Consider the following 21,999-nt stretch of genomic DNA (forward strand, 5'->3'; position numbering starts at 1 on the left):
GGGGTTTTAGTACCAAAAATTAAATGAGGAACTAGAAGTAATTTTTTACAGTCTAGGAAGACAGGAAATGCGTGTTTCTAAAAGCCGCAGGTATACATTGTCCATGGAGCATTAAACTGCTGCTCACCTGATACCAGTCAAATAGGAAACAGATAAAATTGTCCCAGACATCAAAATTCTATTAGAGTCTAATAAGATATACCACAAGGATGCTCAGAAAATGTTTTACAAAATATATCCTGAAAGATATATTTTTATGCTGTTACATTATTGATACTGAAACATTAGCATTGTCAGAAGTTGAAATTAAGAATAAAAATACAAAAACCATCTACAGTATGCTTTAAATATCAACAAATTAAGAATAACATAATTATCAAAATTTATACAAAATACTTACAACAAGCACATGGCTTGTAGAAAAATCCTGAACATGGATTCAGAACCCTAATTCTGAATAAGAGCAGTAATATTAGGCAGATGAAGCCATCTGCAGCTCACACTTTTTAAAAAGTAAGTAATATGAGCCTCAAATAATTTTTGTTGGTATCAGTAAGATCATTTAAAATTGGGCTTACTCATACATTACTGGCCAGAGGCAAATACAGCTGAGGCTGTTGGGAAATACAACTGGAGCTAAAACAAATACAAAATATACCTATTTTGGCTTTTGAATGATCTAGTTTCACAGGTATGAGATATTAGATCTTTCTCCTTAACCTCACTGTTCTTGTTCTTGTATTTTCTGAAGGAGCCACAGCATCTTGGATTGTCTCAGGACCTATTAGTGGAAAGACCTGGACCTGGGATCTTTCTCTCTCCACCTGTTGGGTTTTTGGTTATCTAACTAGTTTTCTACAGGTCTTGATTTTCTCATTTAGAAAATCAGGAATATACACAAAGACCTTTCCCAAAGCATTCTGTAGACCCTAATGTGCCACACAAGAATGTGATATTTTCTAATGCCTGTCATTATTTTCATATGTCACAACCTATTTAAACTTCCAATGGCCAGGTTTCATTTGCTCTGAAAATTAGCCATTGTCCCATTATTTGACACAAACAAACGTTAATGTGTTATATCAAATCTGATTGACCCTCTCAGACTCCCTTTTGACAGCAGGTATTGATGGTAATGTCTTTCTTCTTGACCTTTCCAGGCTTTCTGTGGTCTGGTTCTTTTGTATCTAGGAAATAAATATCTATCCTACACTCCCTGTTGCTCTCTTAAATCATAGCTTTTGGTCAATTGTTTAATGCTTTGTGTGATATTTCAGTAAGAAATATAGTGCTGGCAATATTAAGTCTGTAGTTTTTTGTAAATTATTTTTGCTCTATCTGATGCTGTTTAGCTCTGATACAGCAAAAATAATAATAATAATAATTTAAATCTGCTAAATCTTTGAGGAAATTTTGAGCTGCATTAATACAAGAAGTAATTCTGTTTATAACACATAACATTTTATATCTTTCTTCCTTTCATGTGTTGTAATTTTCAGCCAAAATGTAGAGTTAACATTTGTGTTACGAGTTTATCTTCGATTAATTCCTACGCCCATGATGATCTCCTAATGGTACTCTATGGCTGGCGAAAATTATCACAATATTATAAAAGTCGAGAGTGTTAATCTAGAGAAGAGCTGTAGAAAGACAAAAAGCTCCTCTTTCTTTTATGCTACACTTCGATCTAAATAGGAGTAAAGAAAAGTAAGGCTTGTCATTTATCACTTAACATTGGGCAAATAATTATGCAAATGGAGTTGTGTCATTAAATTCTATTTGTGCCCAGAGGACCAGTTCTCAAATGCTGGTCCAGTCCTCCACTGGCAACTTGCTACTGGGCAAGTTCATTAATCTTTCTCGGGCTGACTCTTTCCATCTCCAAGCAGAGATAATAATAAAAACTGCCTTGCGGGGATATAGAGAGAATAAACATGATAAATTTTAATCACTCTTAGTGCAGTGCCTGGCATGTAGTAGGCACTCAACAAAAGTTATTCTATGATGGAACACAGGATTTCAGGCTATCATTAAATATTAACTCCAGTATGCATAGTTATAACTTAATTTCAATATTTAATTTGACATCATCTAGTAAGTTGGGATTTGCAAGGCTTCATCCAACAAGAATTGTTACAGTTACTATTGTCAAAACCGGGTAAAAAGGAAACATACACAGGATGGTGATAATCATTTCTATTTTATGAATGTCCACGTTAGACTTGGCATGGGCTAGGATATATAGAAATATTATGTACTATGTGTAATCTTATAAACGGCTCTGTCATTCAAGTGTCCATGCTCCACATTTCATTTGAAAACAACCATGTGGAGAAATAGAACAGCAGGTCAAGTCTCACAGTGCCTCAGAGGCAGAGTCCCTCTGACCCACCATCCTGCTTCTTCCACCTGCTCTGTGAAGCCACAGGTATGCAGAGCTGAAACGCAGACCTGGAGAGCAGCAGCAAGGGCCAGAGGACCCCAGATGCTCCTGTGGTCTTAGCCTACTTGGAAGCGGGGAGTAAATGTCTGTTTTTTAAGTGTCTCATTCTGAGCTCATCAGAGGTATCAGTCACCAGGAAGGGACATTTGTTAGAAATCGTCCCTCAATCAGCTGGACACATGTACCCTAGGGTCCAGAGAAGGAATGCCAGGGTCACAGAATCGTCAGTTTTGGTGTCTGGCCCTGCACTTTGCAGAACAAGACAGAAGCCCAGAGGGCAGTGAATGCATCTCAAGTTCACAGAGTTAAGTGGCAGCATAAGATCCAGGTCCTCCCTCTGTATCTGTCAATCAGCTCCCAAACTAACGCAAGGCTCCGGGTTTCCCAGGCCTTTGACATCGGGCAATTTACAAGTAGGGATTCATGGAGAGAACTAATAGCTCTTGCAAGGGCCCTTCACTTCCTCTTTATTGAGATTCAAATAAAGGCTTGCTGACTTGATCTTAGATGAAGACATAGAAATTCCTCAAGTGAAGCTGGGAAAATCCTTTCATGAAATTTCAGCTTTAAAGTGTTGGCGAAAGCAAAGATTCTCGAGTCTTTACTAACCCACGCATACTTGAACTTGAAATAATCAATTCTGTCTTTTTCTATAAGCTGTTATAATAATCAGGAAATTCGGGTTGTTATACTTTCCACAAACATGTTCTGTATTTGTAAATGACATTTCATTGGCGACTCATTTTTAATAAGCTGAGCTCGGAGAAGCAGCTGAAGCCCTTGGATAATGAATGAAGAAATGAGACTAGAAAGGAGAACTCAAATGCAAGACCTTCTGCCAGATCTTACAGATGCTGCCGTCCTAGATACAGAAGCTCTGAGTGGGAAGAACCATCATTCCCTTCTCCAAGGAGGAGACCGAGATTCAGAAATATCACCTCTTGTTATCCAGCTAGACGCTGGCAAGCACATGGTCACTTCATGACTCCAAAATCAGTATAATTTTTATACTTAGAGTTGCTATTTTGATAAAAAGAACTCAATAAAAAACAAACCCTTTGTGGCGAAGGATTTATAAACTGTGGCTAGAATATGAAGACCAAAAATGTTTTGCTTTAGCTAAGTAACTATGATTTTTAAATCAACTTCTTAGGAATTCAACTGATTGATAGTATATATCTTCCATACAATCCAAAGAAACAGAACCCTTCCTTTCTGCTGCTTGCATGCCTCGATTAGTGTGAGCTGGCATTTCCTGCCTTCAAACAGACAGAAACGGAAATGCATGCGAGAAGCCAGGTCAGAAGAAAAATAAATACATTTCTATCACTAAGAATTAGATTGCTCCTTTGTGCTACAATAACTGTTTCCTAGAAGTAAACTACCAGAAGGCTAAGTTTGGTGGTAAAAACAAAAAGAAAAAAGAAAAACAAACCCCTAAATTTCCTAAAAAGTGACAATAGTTTCTTTGGAGACAAGTGTATTTTTTTAGATTTGAAAGCAGAGGTTATATTTGTTTCATAAACCATAATTCTGTAATAAATAAACCAATAAATACACAGACATTTTAGAAAGACCTTCACTTCTTACATTTATAATCAGACGTATGTCACACATACACACATATTATAGTAACTACATAAAAAAGCTACATTCTTGCTTAATATATTTTTTCTTTCATCAAGCTATATTTGAAGGTAATTATAAATCAATTCACAATGAGAAAATTAATGATGTGGACTGTTTTCTGAATTCTTCACACTGCAACGTATTCGGAAACTAAGGTGAGAGATCAACCCAGATCCTCCATTCCTGGGGTTTCCCAGCAAGTGAGACCAACCTTGACATGGCAATGCAGGCCCCAGTGGGCACACATCATGCCACCAGGAACAAAACATGATAGTCTTCAGCCAAATATAAAGTTACCCCATTTAAATAGTTTTCCTAGAACACATGAGTATTCATAAATTTGCCATTTTAAAATTGTTTAAAATAAATAGTTTTAAATGTCAGCATCTGAAATATCAATAAATATACATCTTAATGAAGATTTTTCATAGTCTACAGTTAGTTCAGGCTGATCTGGAAAGAAGCGTCTTTACAATCAGTAATAGATTATGTGAAAGCTACGACAATATTTTTTCCAGTGGGAAGGGGAAGAAATCTAATTGTAATTTCCAGTAACAGAGATCTCCTTAGGTCTCTGGTATAATACCTGACAAACCACCTCACAACCCTCTTCCTCTCCCTGAATTTCCCAAGGGTATCTGGGCTGTGTGGGTTTTGCATGTCACAAAAGCAGGCTTTACAGCAGCACAAAAACATTGCTCGGCCTCACAAACCAAAGGATAAAGATGCTGCAAAGGCCACGGGAAAGATCAGTGAGGAAGGAATTTAGCCAGACCTCGTGCTGAGCTTCTCCATCAATACCTTGGCCACCGTCTGGGTTCACTCTGTGCAGCCAGCACCAGGGGCAAGCGAGTGAGGGGAAATGCTGTTATTCTTACAGAAGAAGCAGGAAGGCGAAAGCAAGACTTTTGAAAAGAGCTTGCCCGGCCAGGCGCGGTGGCTCACGCCTATAATCCCAGCACTTTGGGAGGCCGAGGTGGGTGGATCATGAGGTCAAGAGATTGAGACCATCCTGGTCAACATGGTGAAACCTCGTCTCTACTAAAAATACACAAACTAGCTGGGCATGGTGGCGCACGCCTGTAGTCCCAGCTACTTGGGAGGTTGAGGCGGGAGAATTGCTTGAACCCAGGAGGCAGAGGTTGCAGTGAACCAAGATCGTGCCATTGCACTCCAGCCTGGGTAACAAGAGCAAAACTCCCGTCTCAAAAAAATAAAGAGCTTACCCAAATGGAATTTTATGTGACAAGTTAAAAGTGTCAAAAGAAATATGAACTGCAAAGGCAGGAGAAAAAAAACAAAACATGCATTCTCTTTTATTCTCTCTGCATTGGTGCCAATGCTCTGACAATGGCTTTATATAGTTTCTCAGCCCCCAGGATATATTCGGTTCATCCCCAGTGTTCTATGCCTTGGTGTGGGCCTGGCATGGGGATACTATTCTGTGTCCCAAAACAAATAGAGTGCCATAGATAAGCAGGCTGAAGGCTTTGTCACTCAGAAATCAGAAAAGAAAAACTCCTGGGACAGTTTATCCCATACATGAATATTTAATTCACGAAGCCTCCAGGCTACTCTTTAGTTCCAGTATTTTCTCCAGATTTACTGGAAGGAATCTGTTTATTTTAAACAATTTTAAACAATTCTAACTAAATTGAAACACTTGCATGATTTGTAGCACCTAGTGTGTGCAGAGCATCTAGTACTTGACCATGTTGTGTTTACAGAGTACTTAGTGTTTGCAGAACATATAGTGTCTGCCAAGAATCTAATGTTTGCAGAAGATCCAGTGTGTGAGAGGACCTAGTGCGTTCAGAGCATCTACTGTCTGGGGAGCATCTAGTGTCTGGACATGGCATATTTATAAAGCATTTAGTATTCTGCAGAGCATAAAGTGTTTGCAGAGCTTCTAGCATCTACAGAGCACCTAGTGTCTGAGACCATTTAGTGTTTGCAGTGTACAAAGTATGTGTGTACTAAGCCCCTAGTGTGTGCAGAGCATTTATTGTTTGCAGAACACCTCGTGTGTACAGAGCATTTTGTGTATATTGAGTCTGAACTCCCGGATTGTGGGCTGGGTGTGAGAGGGAGGCTACTCACCACATTGCAGCCTGCACAGTCAGGCCCATTCTCACAGGTCCTGCGACGAGCTTGAATGCCACCCCCGCACTGGGCTGTGCACCGTTCCCAAGGACCCCAGCCTGTCCAGAACATGTGTGGGGGACACAGCAAATGTTCATTGCAGTATCTGTAATGAGGAAACCAAAAGGAAAAGGAAACTAATTAGTGCCACTTGAGACCACTGAGGTCTCCATCTCCATCCCTGCACCAGATGTGGAACACATGGGCATGCTCTGCGTGGAGGGGCTTGCTGTACTTGGAGCAGCTGCACCATACAGAAGGCAGATGTGACGCTGGCCATGCTGTGTGTGCACAGACAATGGGATGCACGGCAGACAGTGAAGAAAATGCTAAACTCACAATGCAGGATGGATCTTCCTGTGCAGCCAATTAAAGGAAAAACAAAACAAAACCCTTCAAACAGACACCCAAAAATAAGAGTATACAGAAAATACTTAGGTAGGGCATTTATCTTCTGAACATAAACATTGAAAGACAAAGTTACAAATACAAAGTCAGCATAGCTTTCCTTGGAATTCCTTTCTTGTTCTTGAATCAAATAAGCCAGGAGTTACATTAAGATAAGTTAAAGGAAAGTTACGGCATGGGATTAGCATGAAGGCCCATGCTATATACTGCTTAGGCTATTTGACTTTTAAATTTACTTGTAGGCTCTCAGAATAATGGCAAACAATGTAAAAGATCACTTCTTATTCAAAAAGAATTGAATTATTATGCAACTTTACAAATATTAGTTCAATTTTTCAGTGTTTGAATATGCTTCTAAACTTCCACATACATATTCATTTGTCAAATTTTAGCCACATATCCAAAGCCTCCTTTATCCCTATCATGAGTCACATTTCTCTTCAATTTTTAATACTGCAAGTGAAATGAAGCGAAGTGAGGGAAACAAACAAACAGCAAGAAGGAAACAGCCTGATTCTACAGGGCACAACTCACAGGGAGAAAGAGCTGACTCTGAACAGCACCAAAGGCAGTGAGACACACTCGGTGATTAAAGAACTACTGTAATTCTACAATCCATCCACTAAGCCTCAATTCCCACATTTACCTTCTAGAGAATACTAGAATGCACAACGTTTTCTCATGCCCTCCTCTCTTGCCAGGCCATCTGCCTTAAGAAACAAGAGGCAAAGTTTCCCAACTGTTGGCATAAGTCAGTCACCTTTACCTGCATCAATATTAACAAAGGCTTAATCCTGCAGGGCCTATGCAACAGGAATTGTAGAGGGCTTCCTGATCACAGGCGTTCACAGTCTAAGATGAACGCAGGGAAATGCACACAGCTCAGAATGTGCAAAAGTATCTTAATACCCAGTGGCATCACTGTAGTTATTTATGCAGAAGGAAATGCTTTTCTGGAACTGAAAATGAGGGCAAATGGTAGCCAGCCACCAGGAAAAGAAATCTGGAAAGTGTAGTTTCCTGACAGTCAATGCTGATAAGATGGAACTGTTTTTCTGTCAAATCAGAAAAATTTCATGGGGACTGTGAGGGCGTCAGGAACAGGGACAGTGTGAAAAGTAGAAAGCAAGGCCAAGCTGAGGGGTGACAACAGGATGGGGCACACTGAGCCCCTGTCAGTGTTCTGGAAAATAATGGAAGGTAGACATGGAAAGGGTGAAGCAGGAAAGGTCACTGAGACGAACAGAACAGAAAAAGGGAACAGGGAGCGGGATGATCTGTCTTTACCAAATGCAGTGGAAAACTGGAACTTTATGAGAAATCAGGTAAGTTCCACAAAGCTCCAGAGATAAAATAACTCCATCAGAATTAGGTGGCAGACTCATCTCCAGGAGTTGGTGCCTCATCTTGACTATGCACTGGAGCCCATGAGATTCGAGGAGCTTCTCATATTTCAGTATGGGGTCTGCATCTCCCCAGACAGGAGAGTTTAGCAGAAGGAAGAGCACACAGAACAAACAGCAACTAGAGATGCTGGACTGCAACAATTCAAATGAGAGATACTTTAAGCTAGATAACTATAATGGTGTTGAAAAGAAGGGGAAGACGTGATGCAGATGGAGCTTGGTATAGAGAAAGTACAATATGGCAACTGTATGAATGCACGAAAATAAAACAAAACAAAAAAAGTGGAGCCCAAGTCAGCCTCTTAAGTGAAAGTGGAAGGCAGAAGTCACTGTTACTTCCTGGGAGAGATAGTTGGTATGTAGGGGGTGAAGGACCCTCCAGAGAGTCAAGAACCAATCAGGCAAGCAGTTTAGTTTGTCTAAACTTTCTGATTTGAGTGTAGCCAATGGAACGGGACAGTTATTACTCTTTCAGGTTTTCTGCATTTCAGATAACACAGAAACACTAGGTTTCCCTCCTTAGGTGGTCACTATAGTCTTGCAGTGTCCGACTCTCAGACACTGGACATTCCTACACGTAGTAGGGGAAGGGGAAGGGGAAGGACTCTCTAATTAAGAGGGCATGGCTCTAGACAGGAGAGACAAGACAAAAGTGAGACTATGATAGATGAAAAGAATTCGACCTTAGGAAGTATGTGCAAATGCGGCGAGTTACAATAAGTAAATATTAGTATGTGTGCTGGTTCATAGAGTATTCCAGGAGGAAACTGACACCCGTTTTGAGAAAATATTTTGAGGAAGTCAAGAAAACTCAGAATATCAGAACTGTCGGCATTTAGTTAAATTATCTATGTGTAGCTCACTGTGGGTAGCATGAGAAGTAGGCCATGTCCATTTCGAAGCTGATTCACCAGCATTTAAAAGGTACGTACTTCTTAGAAAACTTGATTCTAATTTCAGCTTTCAACAGGCCCCCCACTTCTAAAGAACAAACAAACAAAAAAAGAGTATGGAAGGCAGAGAAAAACCTTACTAAAGATGTTTATTAAACCCTTGACTTTCAATAAAAAGCACAGCAACTGAGCTACCATTTCCCCAAAGCAAAATAAACCATAGTGCAGAAATCCTTTCTCTCATTTGCTGACAGCAGGCCACCCCTGAAAATGCTCAGCATGTTATCATTGTGAAAATCTACTGCAGGGTAACCTGTGCATGTAGCACGGAACTTTCAGCCAGTGTTAATAAATTGTCTACTGAGCTGCTATTTTAACGTTGTCGATCCTGCCTTTTTTTTTTTTCCTCTTTCTTCTATAGTAGTCCATGAAACAAGCCATACCAGGATCTGCTACGGTATCACCCTCTGAAATTGCAGCCTCCCCAATAAGAGAGGTCAGAGGGAAACAGAAATTGCTAGGCTAGCTCTGTTTCTCTGTGTCTGGGTTTTCACTAAGGAATTCACCCGGAAGAGTGCTCAGAGGCAAAGCCCTCGGAATCCCTTAAGCATGGATCCTTCACAATGGTGAGAAAGCATTTCCTCTCACCCTCTCCCTGCTCCCACCCCAACTAACTCATGCTCCTGAGAGAAGCCCCTCTTATGAAGCTATACAAAAAACAATGAGGTTGAAAGTCAATGACCTTGGTATCTCTGCTGGTTAAGGGGTTTTAAAATTAATTTGTGGATAAAATATCTACACAATGGGCCAGAAGTTGGTTTCCCTTTCTCTAGTCCCCAACATGCTGCTGCTAACTTTTAGCAAACAATGGGCTCAAATGTTTTCCAAATGTTATTGGCTCTTGTGTGTCTCTAGTATGTGAAAGCATTGTAAGTCACAGATGCATCTCATGATGCATTAATAATTAAGATTTTAATTTTGCCCATGACTACTCATTCTCATGTTGCATTTAAAAGCTAGTTAAGGACCCAGCACTGCTTCTCTATAAACTATCCACTTTTTTCACAAATCTAGTCCCTTATGAATATAATGACCTTTTACAATTCCACATGGACTAGATATTCAGCACCATATCATGCTATAAATTGTTCTTTCTCTTATAAAATATAAATTGCATAAATTGTGTTCCATTCTGGTTAGGTCCAAGCTAGTTGCTCACTGCAACCTCTGTTAACCTGAACCAGTGAGGGCCTCTTCTGAACTATTTTCTCCTTGCTTCACTCCAAATGATCAGCCCTTTACTGGGCCATACTTCCATAATTAAATTTTTATGGCAACAGAGAAGCTGCATGTACATAAAGTCTACCATAATATTCAATTCAACCCGTTTAGGAAGAAAAATAACTTGTGAAGAACATCATTTTGGCTCACCACAGGACTCAGCCAATATACTGATGAAGACAAATAATCATATAATAAAAACCACTGATCCCTGGGATTCTTTGAGAATGTATTAGACAGGCTCTAACATGTTCCCTGTGATCCCCAGCTCCTAGAATTCACACCTTGTGTAATCTCCTCCTATTGAATGTGAGTGGGACCTGTCACTTGCTTCTAACCAACAGAATATGTGAAAGATGATACAATGTCACTTCTGTCATTATGTTACATAGATTGTAATGCCTTTATTTCAAGAAAACTTTCTCCCTTGTTGGCTTTGACGAAGCAAGCAAAAAGGTGAGAAGGACTCAGTTGTCAAGGTTGAGGGGAGCCTCCAGCTACCAGCCAGCAAGAAACTGAGGCCCTCAGTCTGACATCCCACAGTAACTGAAGGTTGCCAACAGCCACATGATCTGGAGGCAGGTCCTTCTCCAGTTGAGCCCCACTGACATCACAGACAGGGCCTACATGTTGACCGCCGCCTTCTGAGAACGTGAAGCTTTGCCCAGACTACAAAACCCACAGATACCACGAGTAAATAAACACCTGGTGCTTTAAATGCCTAAGTCTGTGGTAACGTTACCATATGACAAGTGTTAAAACAGACCATGGTAGCTGGAAGTCTGGTGCTACTGTAGGAGGTTAAAATGTGAACATGGCTTTGAGACTAGGGAATGGCAGGAAGCAGAATAATTTTGAGGAGTATGTTAAAGAAAACATAAATCACCTTGAATCGACCATTAGTGGAAACCCAGACTTCAAAGACATCGCCAGTGAAGGTTTAGAGGGAAATTGGATAAAGAACTAAAACTGAACTTCAAAAAAGATGGTCTTCCCACACACACACACAAAAGAAAAATATGTGAAGTAATGCAAAAGTAAATTGGTTCAATTTAGTCATCCATAACGTATGCATATTTTAAACAAGATTTTGTACACAATAAATATTTACAAGTTTTGATAAAAATAAGCTAATTATTTTAAAAAGACAAAAAACACAATTAGAAAAACAGGCAAAATATTTGAATAGACATTTCTCTAAAGAAGATACACTAATGTCCAGTAAGCACATGAGAAAATGCTCAACATTATTAGTCACTAATGAAATTCAAATCAAAACCACAATGAGATACCAGTTCATACCTACTAGGATGGCTACAATTAAAGAAAAAGAAGAAAATAACAAGAATGCAGAGGAATTGGAACTCTCATACATTGCTGGTGGGAATGTACAATGGTGAAGTCCCTTTAGAAAGCAGCTTGGTGTTTCTTCAAAAAAAGAAATGTAGAATTAACATACGATGTAGCAATTTCACTCCTAGATATACGGTATACACAAAAGAATTAAAACAGGAACTTAAACAGATACTCATATGCCAATATTCATTACAACATTGAAAATAGTCAAAAGATAGAACTAAACCAAGTGTCCACTGATGAAAAAAAGTGAATAAACAAAATATGGCATAGCCATACAATGGAATCTTAGCCTATAAAAGGGAATGAAGTCCTGACACATGCTACAACATGGAGGAATCTTGAAAGCATTATGCTAAATGAAACAAACCAGACACAAAATGGCAAATACCGCAGGATTCCACTTATGTGACATATCTATACCAGGCAAAGTAGTAGAGACAGAACACAAATTAGAGGTTACCAGGGGTTAGGAGGAGGGTGGAATAAGGAATTGCTATTGCTTAACAATTACAGAGTTTTTGTTTGGGGTGATGAAAAGTTTTAGAAATAGTAGTTATGGTTATACGATAATGTGGATGTAAATAATGCCACCAAATTCCACACTTAAAAATGGTTAAGTGACACATTTATGGCTTTGTGTGTGTGTGTATAAAATCACAATAAAAACTTTAAAAGAAAACAGGGCTATGTTATCAGAAATTGGTAAAAGGGAGAATCTCGTTACATAATGGATGAAAGCTGCCAAAATTGTTACCTAGTATGAAAACCAAAACACATAAGTGGAATTGCATAGCTAAGGAAATTTCCAAGCAAAGTGTTGACGGTGCTGCTTGGTTTCTTGATGCTGCTTACAGTGAAATGTAGGAGAGGAAAGAAAGACTGAGGAATGGATTATTAAACTAAAAGAACAGAGACTGGATGATTTTGGAAATCAGCCACTTTTAATGGCAAAAGATGCAAAATAGTATGAAATAGCTTTCACAGTCCTTTCAAGTACTGTTAGGGAAGGCTGGAATATAATAAAAGCTGAGGTAGTGATTGTAAAACCTTTTATTGCAACCTCAGAAAGATGGAAGAGTTACAGCAGTATTGAGTTACATAAAGGGTCCTTTCTAGAGCAAGTTTGTGCCTCACAGATCCTCTCAACTACATCAGGTCACCTCTAGTGAGCTGGAAGGTGTTTCTCAGCCATCTCAGCAGCATCCCAAGGTTGAGAAGGGCTATCTCAAAAGGGTCTGTGAACATGGCTTTTGTTTAGTGGAGTCAACTTTGCAGAAATCCACTAAAGACCCATAACGTTTTTCAGTAACGTATTTCCACAAAGATACAAGCAGCTTGGATGGAAAGGGACAGAGAAGGTGCACATGAAAGGCTGCTGGAAACCCCACACATTCTACTGGCAGGAAGGAGGCTGATAAAACTACTCAGCTATAAGTACATGCTCCCTTCAAGAAAAAGAAAGGATGATTCAGGAAGCGGAACTAAGAGCCCAGAAGGCAGAGCCAGGAACCATGGAGCATTATGCCTCCTCCTTGAACTCAATTAATTAAGCAACTCCCAACACTTGCTCAGCTAGATTTCAGAATTTATATGGGACAGTGATTCCTTTATAATTTCCATTTCTCCCACCTCCAGACTGCCTTTTTGAACAGAAATGTCTAAAGCTATCATCCTTTGTCTGACTCTCCAAGTGTGCTAGTGGCAGATAACTTCTCCCTTTGACTTTAGAGATTAATAGACTGATGGGGACCACACCCAGACAGCCTCTTCCACACGTGGGCCTGATGTAAATGATAAGGTTCTGGACTTTGGGGAGACGGCTTAGCGAGATAAGACTGAGGGACCTTGAAAGTGGGTGAAATGCATTCAGCACCTGAGGGGTAGGGATGTGAATAACTGGAGAACAGAGAATCAACCGTGGCAGATAGACTCTATGGTGACCCCAGTGAGCTCTGCCTCCTGATATTCATACCCTGTGTCATCATCTCCTCTAGGTTGTGGAGGCCTGTGTCTTACTTCCAACCAACAGAATATGGCAAAGGGGTGGGATGTCACTTTTGTGATTATGTTACATTAACTGTGTAAAGCCCATCTTGCAGGGAGACTATCTTTCTTGCTGGATTTGTAAAGGCAAGTGACAATACCAGGAAGGATCCCTTGGCAAGAAACTGAGAGTGGTCTCTGGATAACAACTATGTAAGGAACTGAGATATGCAGTTTGACAGCCCACAAAGAACTGAATACAAACAACAATCACATGATCTTGGAAGTGAATCCTTCCCCACTGGAGCCTCAGATGAGACCACAGCTTCTGGCCCATGTTTTGATTGAAGCCTACTGAGGCCCCAAGCAGAGGATCTAGCTCAGTCATATAGGAAATCCTGACCCATGGGACTGTGAGATTTCTAAAAGAAATATGTGTTGTTTTGAGACAAAGAGTTTATGGAACTACTATTCCACAGCAGGAGAAAACTAGCAAAGATAATAACATTTGCATCTTGATAATATTTACAGAAGTCCATTTCTTCCTTTTCTTAGTAGCCTCTCTGGGAGTTGGCGCTTCTACTCAGTTTTTGCTACTCAAGAAAATATTTTCAAGGAAATTTCAGAAGAGAAAAACAAAGTATCTGTACATTCTAAAGTACATGTAAAAATTAAGCCAGAGTTGTTTTTCAGGAAAACTAATGTGAATTCTTCTGAGATTTCTGTTGCCTCAAAGCTCCCATCGAATAATTCCACACATTGGAGATGTCCCAGATGAAAAACCACTAACTATAATCCTACCCCTAACTTAGGGAATCTTTTGGAAAAAAACAGTTCATTGGCTTGTGGCCACCCAGAATTTCTTGATGGTTGATGTTGTTTAAATCAATATGATATACATTTATTAATTATTTTGTATGTCTAGTTCTTAGTCTTTTGTATTCTCCCATGGAGATCATGGTCTCCTTCAATCTTGAGTTTAGTCCTCAAATATCTCCATTGTTGGAATCAGAATGCTTTTATATTCCTTAGGTAGAGAGATCTTTTATTTAACATGGCAGGGAAATCTCAGAACCCATTGCTTATGAAGACCACAGAGGAAACTTTAGGTACTTGGTTTTTCTGGTTTTCATTAGGCTCCCAGTAGCCCCCTTGAAAGACTATTCAATAGACAAGATTACATTTTATAAAAAGTTTACATAGTTCCTACTCTTACTGTCCATCTATTATTTAAATTCAAATTTTCCTCCATTGATCAAATGCTAATCTACAAATGAACATTTCTTCTGTACAAAAGGAATAGTTTACATGTAAGTCCCTCAAACACGCTTGCCATCTTTATTCCTCTTTTCCTGAAGACATCGCTGTATGAAAACTCCTACGTGAATACAAACCCACACATATGTTCGCCACAGGGTTAAAGAGCCTCTTCCTTCCTGTGCCTTCCGCCTGGGAACGGTGATAACACACGCTAAGTTTGTGGTGGTGTCTTGACTCTAGGGAAGCCTTTGCACAGATGGAAGTGACTTTGCCTGGATGGGTTGAAGAGGTTGAGCATCCCTTAGCTGAAATGTTCAGGACCACGAGTGTTTTGGATTTCACATTGTTTCAGATTTTGGAATACTGGTGAATATATATATATATATATATATATATATATATATATAGAGAGAGAGAGAGAGAGAGAGAGAGAGAGAGAGAGAAAGAGACAGAGAGAGAGAGAGAGAGAGAGAGATATCTTGGGGATAGGACCTGAGTCTAAATACAAAATTCATTTATGCATCATATACACCATATACACAAAGACTGAAGGCAGTGTTTTATATTTTAAATAATTTTTTGCATAAAACAAAATTTTGTCTGCATTTTGACTGCCACCAGTCAAAAGTTTTTTGACTGCAAAAGTTAAAATAAATAAATAAATAAAAACAGTGTGAAATTTTCCACTTGTGGCATCATGTCAGTGCTAGAAAAGTTTTAGCTTTTGAAGCATTTTGGGTTTCAGATTTTCAGATCAGGGATGTTCAGCCTGTACTAGGTGACAGTTTATAGCATTTAAAAACTTCCAAGCAATTTAAAATTGTACAAGGCTTGGAAATAATAGGGAGACAATTCTTCTATAATAGGCTTTCCCACTTATCAACTGGTGTTAGAAAACGACAGGCTCGCCCAAGACTGTCTCAGGGACTGCGGCCAAAATGACACACCCTGCTTGGTAAAATCATCTTCATTTCCTCTTAGTCAAAAGGAGTGAAATCTTAATTGGCAAGTGAGGAACACACTTGAAGACAGAAAGGAATGAGTCTCCTTAGTTGATTTAAGGTTGTAATAGATACCTAATAGCTATCTAAACAGTAAGTCTGTTGCTTTCGTTCATATAAATACTAATGGCATAGCAGTAACCATACACAGTATTTTTATTCGAGGTTCCACTGAGCTCATGTCACCAAATACAAACCTACTACATTTTAATTAAAAGGCACTGGAAGCCATTCAGTAAGTTTATATTAGTACAGCAGAATAAGTATCCTGAAAGCACTATGGAATTTACCTATTTGGATTCTTTCCCAATAGTGATCAATTGGAATACACATTAATAGTATATCTAACACATACTAAGACAGATTCAATGATCTTGCAAAACAGATTCAATGATTACGATTACAGAGTTTAAGCCTCAAACCAGCGTCTAATTCTACACCAAGAAACAAATTGTTAAATCCAAGACTAAATCAAAATGTCGCCACGATGTGCTGAAAGCTCAACATACACATGAGAAAGAACCCCCAATTTGGGTTGTGCTGCAGCTTCATTGAGAGTTATTTCTGATAATGCCCTCCTGTGCCTCCCAGAGGGTTAACCATGTTCTGATGAAAACCTTACCGCACCTGGCCAATAGTGTCTGCATCTGGGACCTTCGTAGGTCCTCCTTGGAACTGAAGTTTTGAGATGGGTCTGGTTGAATTCTCACAAGAATAAGCTTCCTGCAGGGCACTTCCAGAGTCTCCAGGAGCCTCACACAGCACAGAGGTCGCTGGGTCTCTAATTCCTTAGCAATTGCTCAGTGGAGCCAACCCAGCTGTGTAGGCACCAGAGCAGTCCAGTGTTGCTGTCAATGAGGCTTTGATCACAAAGTATGCCAGGAAAAGACGAGGACAACTGGCACAATGGAAAGGGATGCCACACATGAGCTAAGCTAGATCCAAAGCTAAAACCGTCAGGAACTCGATCTGGCCGGAATGAGAGTAAGCGTGAGGTTGACAGTGCTGGCAGCAGGGTGGGCACGTACCTTTCCTCACGGTTCTGTCCCACGCACACCCGGCCCCCGTGCCTGGGAGTGGGGTTGCTGCAGGAGCGCTGCCGCACCTGGAAGCCGATCCCACAGGTAGTGCTGCAGGGAGACCATGAGGTCCAAGGAGTCCAGCCTCCATTCCTGAGGAAGGGGAAGCAATGCAATCACAGGTCAGGTGGGCTCCGAGTCCGAGCCCTGTCTGCACCCACGGCTAAACACCTATGTTCCCAGGAGGATCGTGCCTGGGGCTGCTGGTGAGAGGGAACGCCAGCCATGGGCTGAATGGACTGCATCCTGTGAATCTCAATTCCTGTGTCTGCAGCCCCCAGGCATCTGGTTTATAGTCAAGATAGGAAATTTGGGAATAAAGTTTTTAGTGCACTACAAATAATGAACTACATTAGAAACTATCAAGAAACTTGAGTTATGAAAATATTAAACTAATAAAAAATAAGGTTATTTCACTGAAAAGCATTTAGAAATGAATCCCTACTCCTCTAGAGTTTCTGACTTTTTGGACTTGTATTATATCATTAATAATCTATGAAAAGTGCACCTTTGAACAAAATGCTCATCTAAAACTGCCTAACATGGTTTCTTTTAAAATCTATTAATATCAGTGAAAATCAGTAACTCTCCTGAGAGCATTCATATTGATAAAGAGTGTTATATTGTTAGAATAGTGTTCAAAGCCTTAAAACAAGCTTTATTAAAATTTTAAAAGGACATTTAAATGCAGATTCTTGGCTATCTTTTAACAAATTGACAGAGACATAAAGAGTGCAGATAAGAAGTGCAAATTGCATATAACTAACTATGTATTTATGGTATTACACATAGAATAATGTAGATATATAAAAATATAAAATGAAAATTGAATAAACCAATTTTTAAATTTTTAAAAATTATATTGACAGCCCTAGAAATGTTTTAGTATTGTATTTTTTTCCTTAAAATGACTGTATTCAGACTGCTTACAACTTAAGTATCCCCCCTTAACAGTTTGTCCCTGATATCAAAAATATATATAGGTTTTTAAAAATTTTATGTGTGAAAATACATATTAAATCCAGATTCCAAACTTTCACATAGATGGTCTACTTCATGCAGAATTTTTTTTTACTTCTGCAATCACATATGCATTTCTTTGGATATTTGTCACCTTTTGTCGTAAGATTTACATTTCCTTTGAAAAAATATTAGCTCACATTAATTCTCATTTTTACTTTATGTATTTCCAATGAGAACATGAAGCTCTACAACTATGCCACTGAAGGTCCTGGTATAAATAATGCATTGAATATATAACAGTAAAAATAATTTCAAATAAAAATTATTCTGGGAAAATTCTTAAGATATTTCATATTTTCCTGCTTTATTTACTGAAACCTAATGATTTAATAAAATATGTAGTAATAGTTTTATGTATATAATAAGTAATTTAACCAAAATTATCACACAACATTCCCACATTTCTCAAATCAGCCAGTATCTTATACCCTGCTAGCTACAGTCTTAAAAATTATCCATGTTATTCACTGAATTATAGTAAAAAATTTTAAATAGTTTTAGTATACATAAATGACATTTAACTTGCAAAATTTCATTCTATATGAAAAAAAGTTGTTAGATAATGCAGAAAATGGTGCTTTTAAAATCATTTGAAAACTCTTCTTAAATCTTTTAGCAATGTGGAATTTTATGACATATTCTATTTACAATATATGGAACGTGTTTGTTTATAGGGTAGTAAGTAAGTACAATTATATATAATAGGAAAACAATATATGAGGAAATAAGTGAATGCAGCTTTACATGTATATGTGTATTATCCAGATCTGAGTTTCCATATTTCTAAAAGCTGTTTAGAAGCAGACATAGTTACCAAAATAGTCACACAAAGTAAACAGAGATCAAGAGAGGGATCACTGTTATGATGATTAGTACAAAGCAATCTACTTATGCCTCATTCAAACTAGTTCACTTACTAGATTTTTATCTTAAAATAACTACTAGCTACACTGCAGTTTTGCTTAGAAAATGACTTTCCAACTAATGCAAGAACTGAAGACACATCAATCAGTAAGTTATAACAATGCATTTGATACTCTTCTTTTTCCATTAAACAATCTGAGAAAAGAGTATTAGCTACGTATTGTAATCTTCAAACAACAGCAGTTTGATTGCTTTTCTAAGTTTCTGCCAGGCATCCATGGAAATAATTTCGTTTTACAGGAAGTATACGATACATAATACAATCTTGATATGCCGGTGTTCTCTGTAATACCAAAGAAAACCCCTAATCTCTGTGGCCCTGATTTGCTCCATTCAACTTGGTGGTGAGAAAAATGTGAGCAGAGGGCAAAGTTCGCCTTTTGCTCCCGCACTTCACTTTCCTGGTCTGCTTCCTCTTAGGCGCACACGCCTCCATGACCTGGGCTCTCCTGAGATCAGATCACCCAATCTGACTTCTACTGTTAGTTACTTCATAAACAATTGTCCCAGAGTTTTTTATTTTAATTTTTTCATTTTAAATGGGCTTATGAAAAGCAGATCATATGTTGAAAAAATACTGCAAATTAATGAACAAGTAACAAAGGAGCATGAAGACTGATCTCAGAAGTGTTCCTGATACTTGCTTTAAAATGTCTCTGTGGTGAAGGTGCTGTAGGTGCAGGGGATGGAGCGCAAACAGAATAGAGTTATAAAAAAATCAAGCCGACACCACCACAATAAGCAGAAGCGACAGGAAAGCTATTCCGTAGGTTACGTTCTTTCAGCTGCTCTCTCGATTACCCAGGGCCTAATGTTAGCTGAGGTGAGGTGCTCTGAGCTCCGATACACTACAGAGTAGACCAAGTTGATCAAGGACTTGGGCTGTTCTATCTCCTAACCTAGCGTTATTATTCTACCACCAATGGACTATTAGTCCATATATTCCAGGAGAAGATTCTTAAATAACATGGATGTTTTCCTTAAACAAGCCAATTGTATTGTTTAAATTATAAATACTTTTCCTATTCTAATGAACAGTATGTGAATAAGCGTAGGTCTGTAATCCAATTTATAGTTTAAAATCTCCTTCCAAAGACCATGTAATTTTTAAGCGGTTAATGTCCCTGGTGTTTTCTCTTCAAAAGGGAGTTATATTATGAATGATGTCCCAAACGCCTGAAGAATCTGAGCTTAGTACGCAGCAGTACAACTGGCATGTTCTGGGGGGCACACCTGGAACAGTTGGCGATCTCCATGCTGGGGCCCTCGCACTGCCAGCCCCCACACTGTGGGGCCGGGCTGTCGCAGGAGCGGGTCCGACACAGGCAGGATCCCACAGCGCTGCCGTCTGTGTGCGTGCAAGGCATCCATGGAGACCACATGCCAAAGGCTCCATCCACGGTGAGATTCCTGATCTAGGAAGCAAAACCAAGTAGGGGTGTCAGAAAGGGTTAAAGTCTAACATATAATAGAGTAAAAAAAAATCCCTCATAAGACAAGCAAATCTCCTTTAGAATTTCTTTTTGTAATTGTTATAAATAGAAAAAGACTGCATGAGGGAGCATTCAAAGTAAAGCAGCAAAGGTCAGTGCCGGGGACGGTAAGGAAGAAGCAGGGAGGGAGGCCTGGGGAAAGTGCAGACAGAAAATGAGAAGAAGAAAAGAAAAAGATGAGAAAGATGAAGAAGGAGAAGGGAGAGGAGGAAAAGGAGGAGAAGGAAAAGGAGGAGAAAGAGGAGAAGAAGAAGGATGATGGGAGAAGGAGGGCAGAGAAGAGAGGAGGAGGAGTGAAGGATACTAGTGACTTGGCAATCAGGTTACAGCCAAATTGTCCGCTAATGCGGAAAACCCAAAAATCAAGAGAAACTGGAGTGAAAAATCCCAGCTGCATAACACCACTGCATGTTTATGTGCCTTTAAAAAATGAAAGCTTAGTACCATTTATCATGAAAGACTCGATTTGGCTTTCAAACTGAAAGCATTCAATTCAGAACGTATTTAAAGAATATCTATTGAGCAGCTGCAGCGCTTCTTTCTTAGGCATATCCCAGTCAAACCTGTGCTCTAATCAACTCTAAGAGCTTATGAGTCAGTGACGATGAGCTAGACACATAAGTGTTGCCCCGTGTAGAATCAAAACAGGGGCTATGGGAGCAGAGGACGGGACATACAACAGGCTCACAGGTTCTGGGAAGAGCAAAAAGGGGCCTGTTTTGAGTCTTAAAGAGTGAAGAAAGAGCCAAGTAGAGGGGCTGGCAAGGGCTGGCAAGGCTGAAGGCAGAGGAAAGAGGCTGCCAAATGGGAGGGGCGCATGGGCGTTCCCTGTCAGTGTGGGGTGAGCTGGTGATTCGGGGAAGCAACACCAAGGACTGAGGAGGAGCCCAGGGCAGGGTCCTCATGGGGAGGGGTCAGGGAGCCCCCTGAGCTTGCTGGTGTGGCACCTGTGAGGGCACTCAAGGGGAGGGCATGGCATCGCTGGAACATGCATGACCAGCTCTGGTGTGGCAGAGGCACCAGCATGTACCTGGCTCACTGAAGAAGGGGCAGCTTCCTGCCAAATCTGATAAGCACATCTGCTCAGGAGGTGGCAGTGCTGCTGGAGGAGCCTTGCGGGACACAGCGTAGATCACCTGCCCAGAAACCAGCAAAGGAACCTCTCCTCAGAAAGGCAATGGGAAGAAGCCTAAGTCTAAGTCTCCTGCTTTGTTGTTGCTGTTGTTGTTTTGAGACAGAGTCGCCCAGGCCGGAGTGCGGTGGTATGATCTAGGCTTACTGCAACCTCTGCCTCCCGGGTTCAAGCACTTCTCATGCCTCAGCCTCCCAAGTAGCTGGGAATAGAGACACATGCCACCACAACAGCTAATTTTTGTATTTTTAGTAGAGACAGGGTTTCACCATGTTGGCCACGCTGGTCTCGAACTCCCGGCCTCAAATGATCTGCTGTCCTTGGCCTCTCAAAGTGCTGGTATTACAGGCATGAGCCACCATGCACAGCCTCCAAACCTCCTAATTTTAATATGGAAACTTAAGCATCCCTCAGAAAATTCAACCAAGGAAGGGGTTTGGTGATGAGTGAACTGCATGCTTTCACCTTGCCCTCTGCAGCCGGCTGCACCCCACCTCCTCCGCCAGAGTTCTGTTCCAGAGCCATCCACTACTTTCAGAAAGA

General features: G+C 39.9%; 1 protein-coding gene across 6 annotated transcripts in view; it reads right to left on the reverse strand.

Moving 5' to 3' along the window:
* The window catches only part of SEMA5A (semaphorin 5A), a 493,544-nt gene that overhangs the window by 72,155 nt on the left and 399,390 nt on the right, over window positions 1–21,999 (reverse strand). For all 6 annotated transcript variants that reach the window (XM_064375855.1, XM_064375856.1, XM_064375857.1 and 3 more), the window contains 3 exons: window positions 20,065–20,246; window positions 16,834–16,977; window positions 6,173–6,320 (listed from right to left, as the gene is read on the reverse strand). In XM_064375855.1, coding sequence (XP_064231925.1) covers window positions 6,173–6,320; window positions 16,834–16,977; window positions 20,065–20,246 — 474 coding nt within the window. The remainder of the gene's footprint in view (window positions 1–6,172; window positions 6,321–16,833; window positions 16,978–20,064; window positions 20,247–21,999) is intronic.

The sequence above is a fragment of the Aotus nancymaae genome, unplaced genomic scaffold (assembly GCF_030222135.1).
Source record: "Aotus nancymaae isolate 86718 unplaced genomic scaffold, 86718_ANA_hifiasm-v0.15.2.pri h1tg000014l, whole genome shotgun sequence".
NCBI classification, from domain to species: Eukaryota; Metazoa; Chordata; class Mammalia; order Primates; family Aotidae; genus Aotus; species Aotus nancymaae.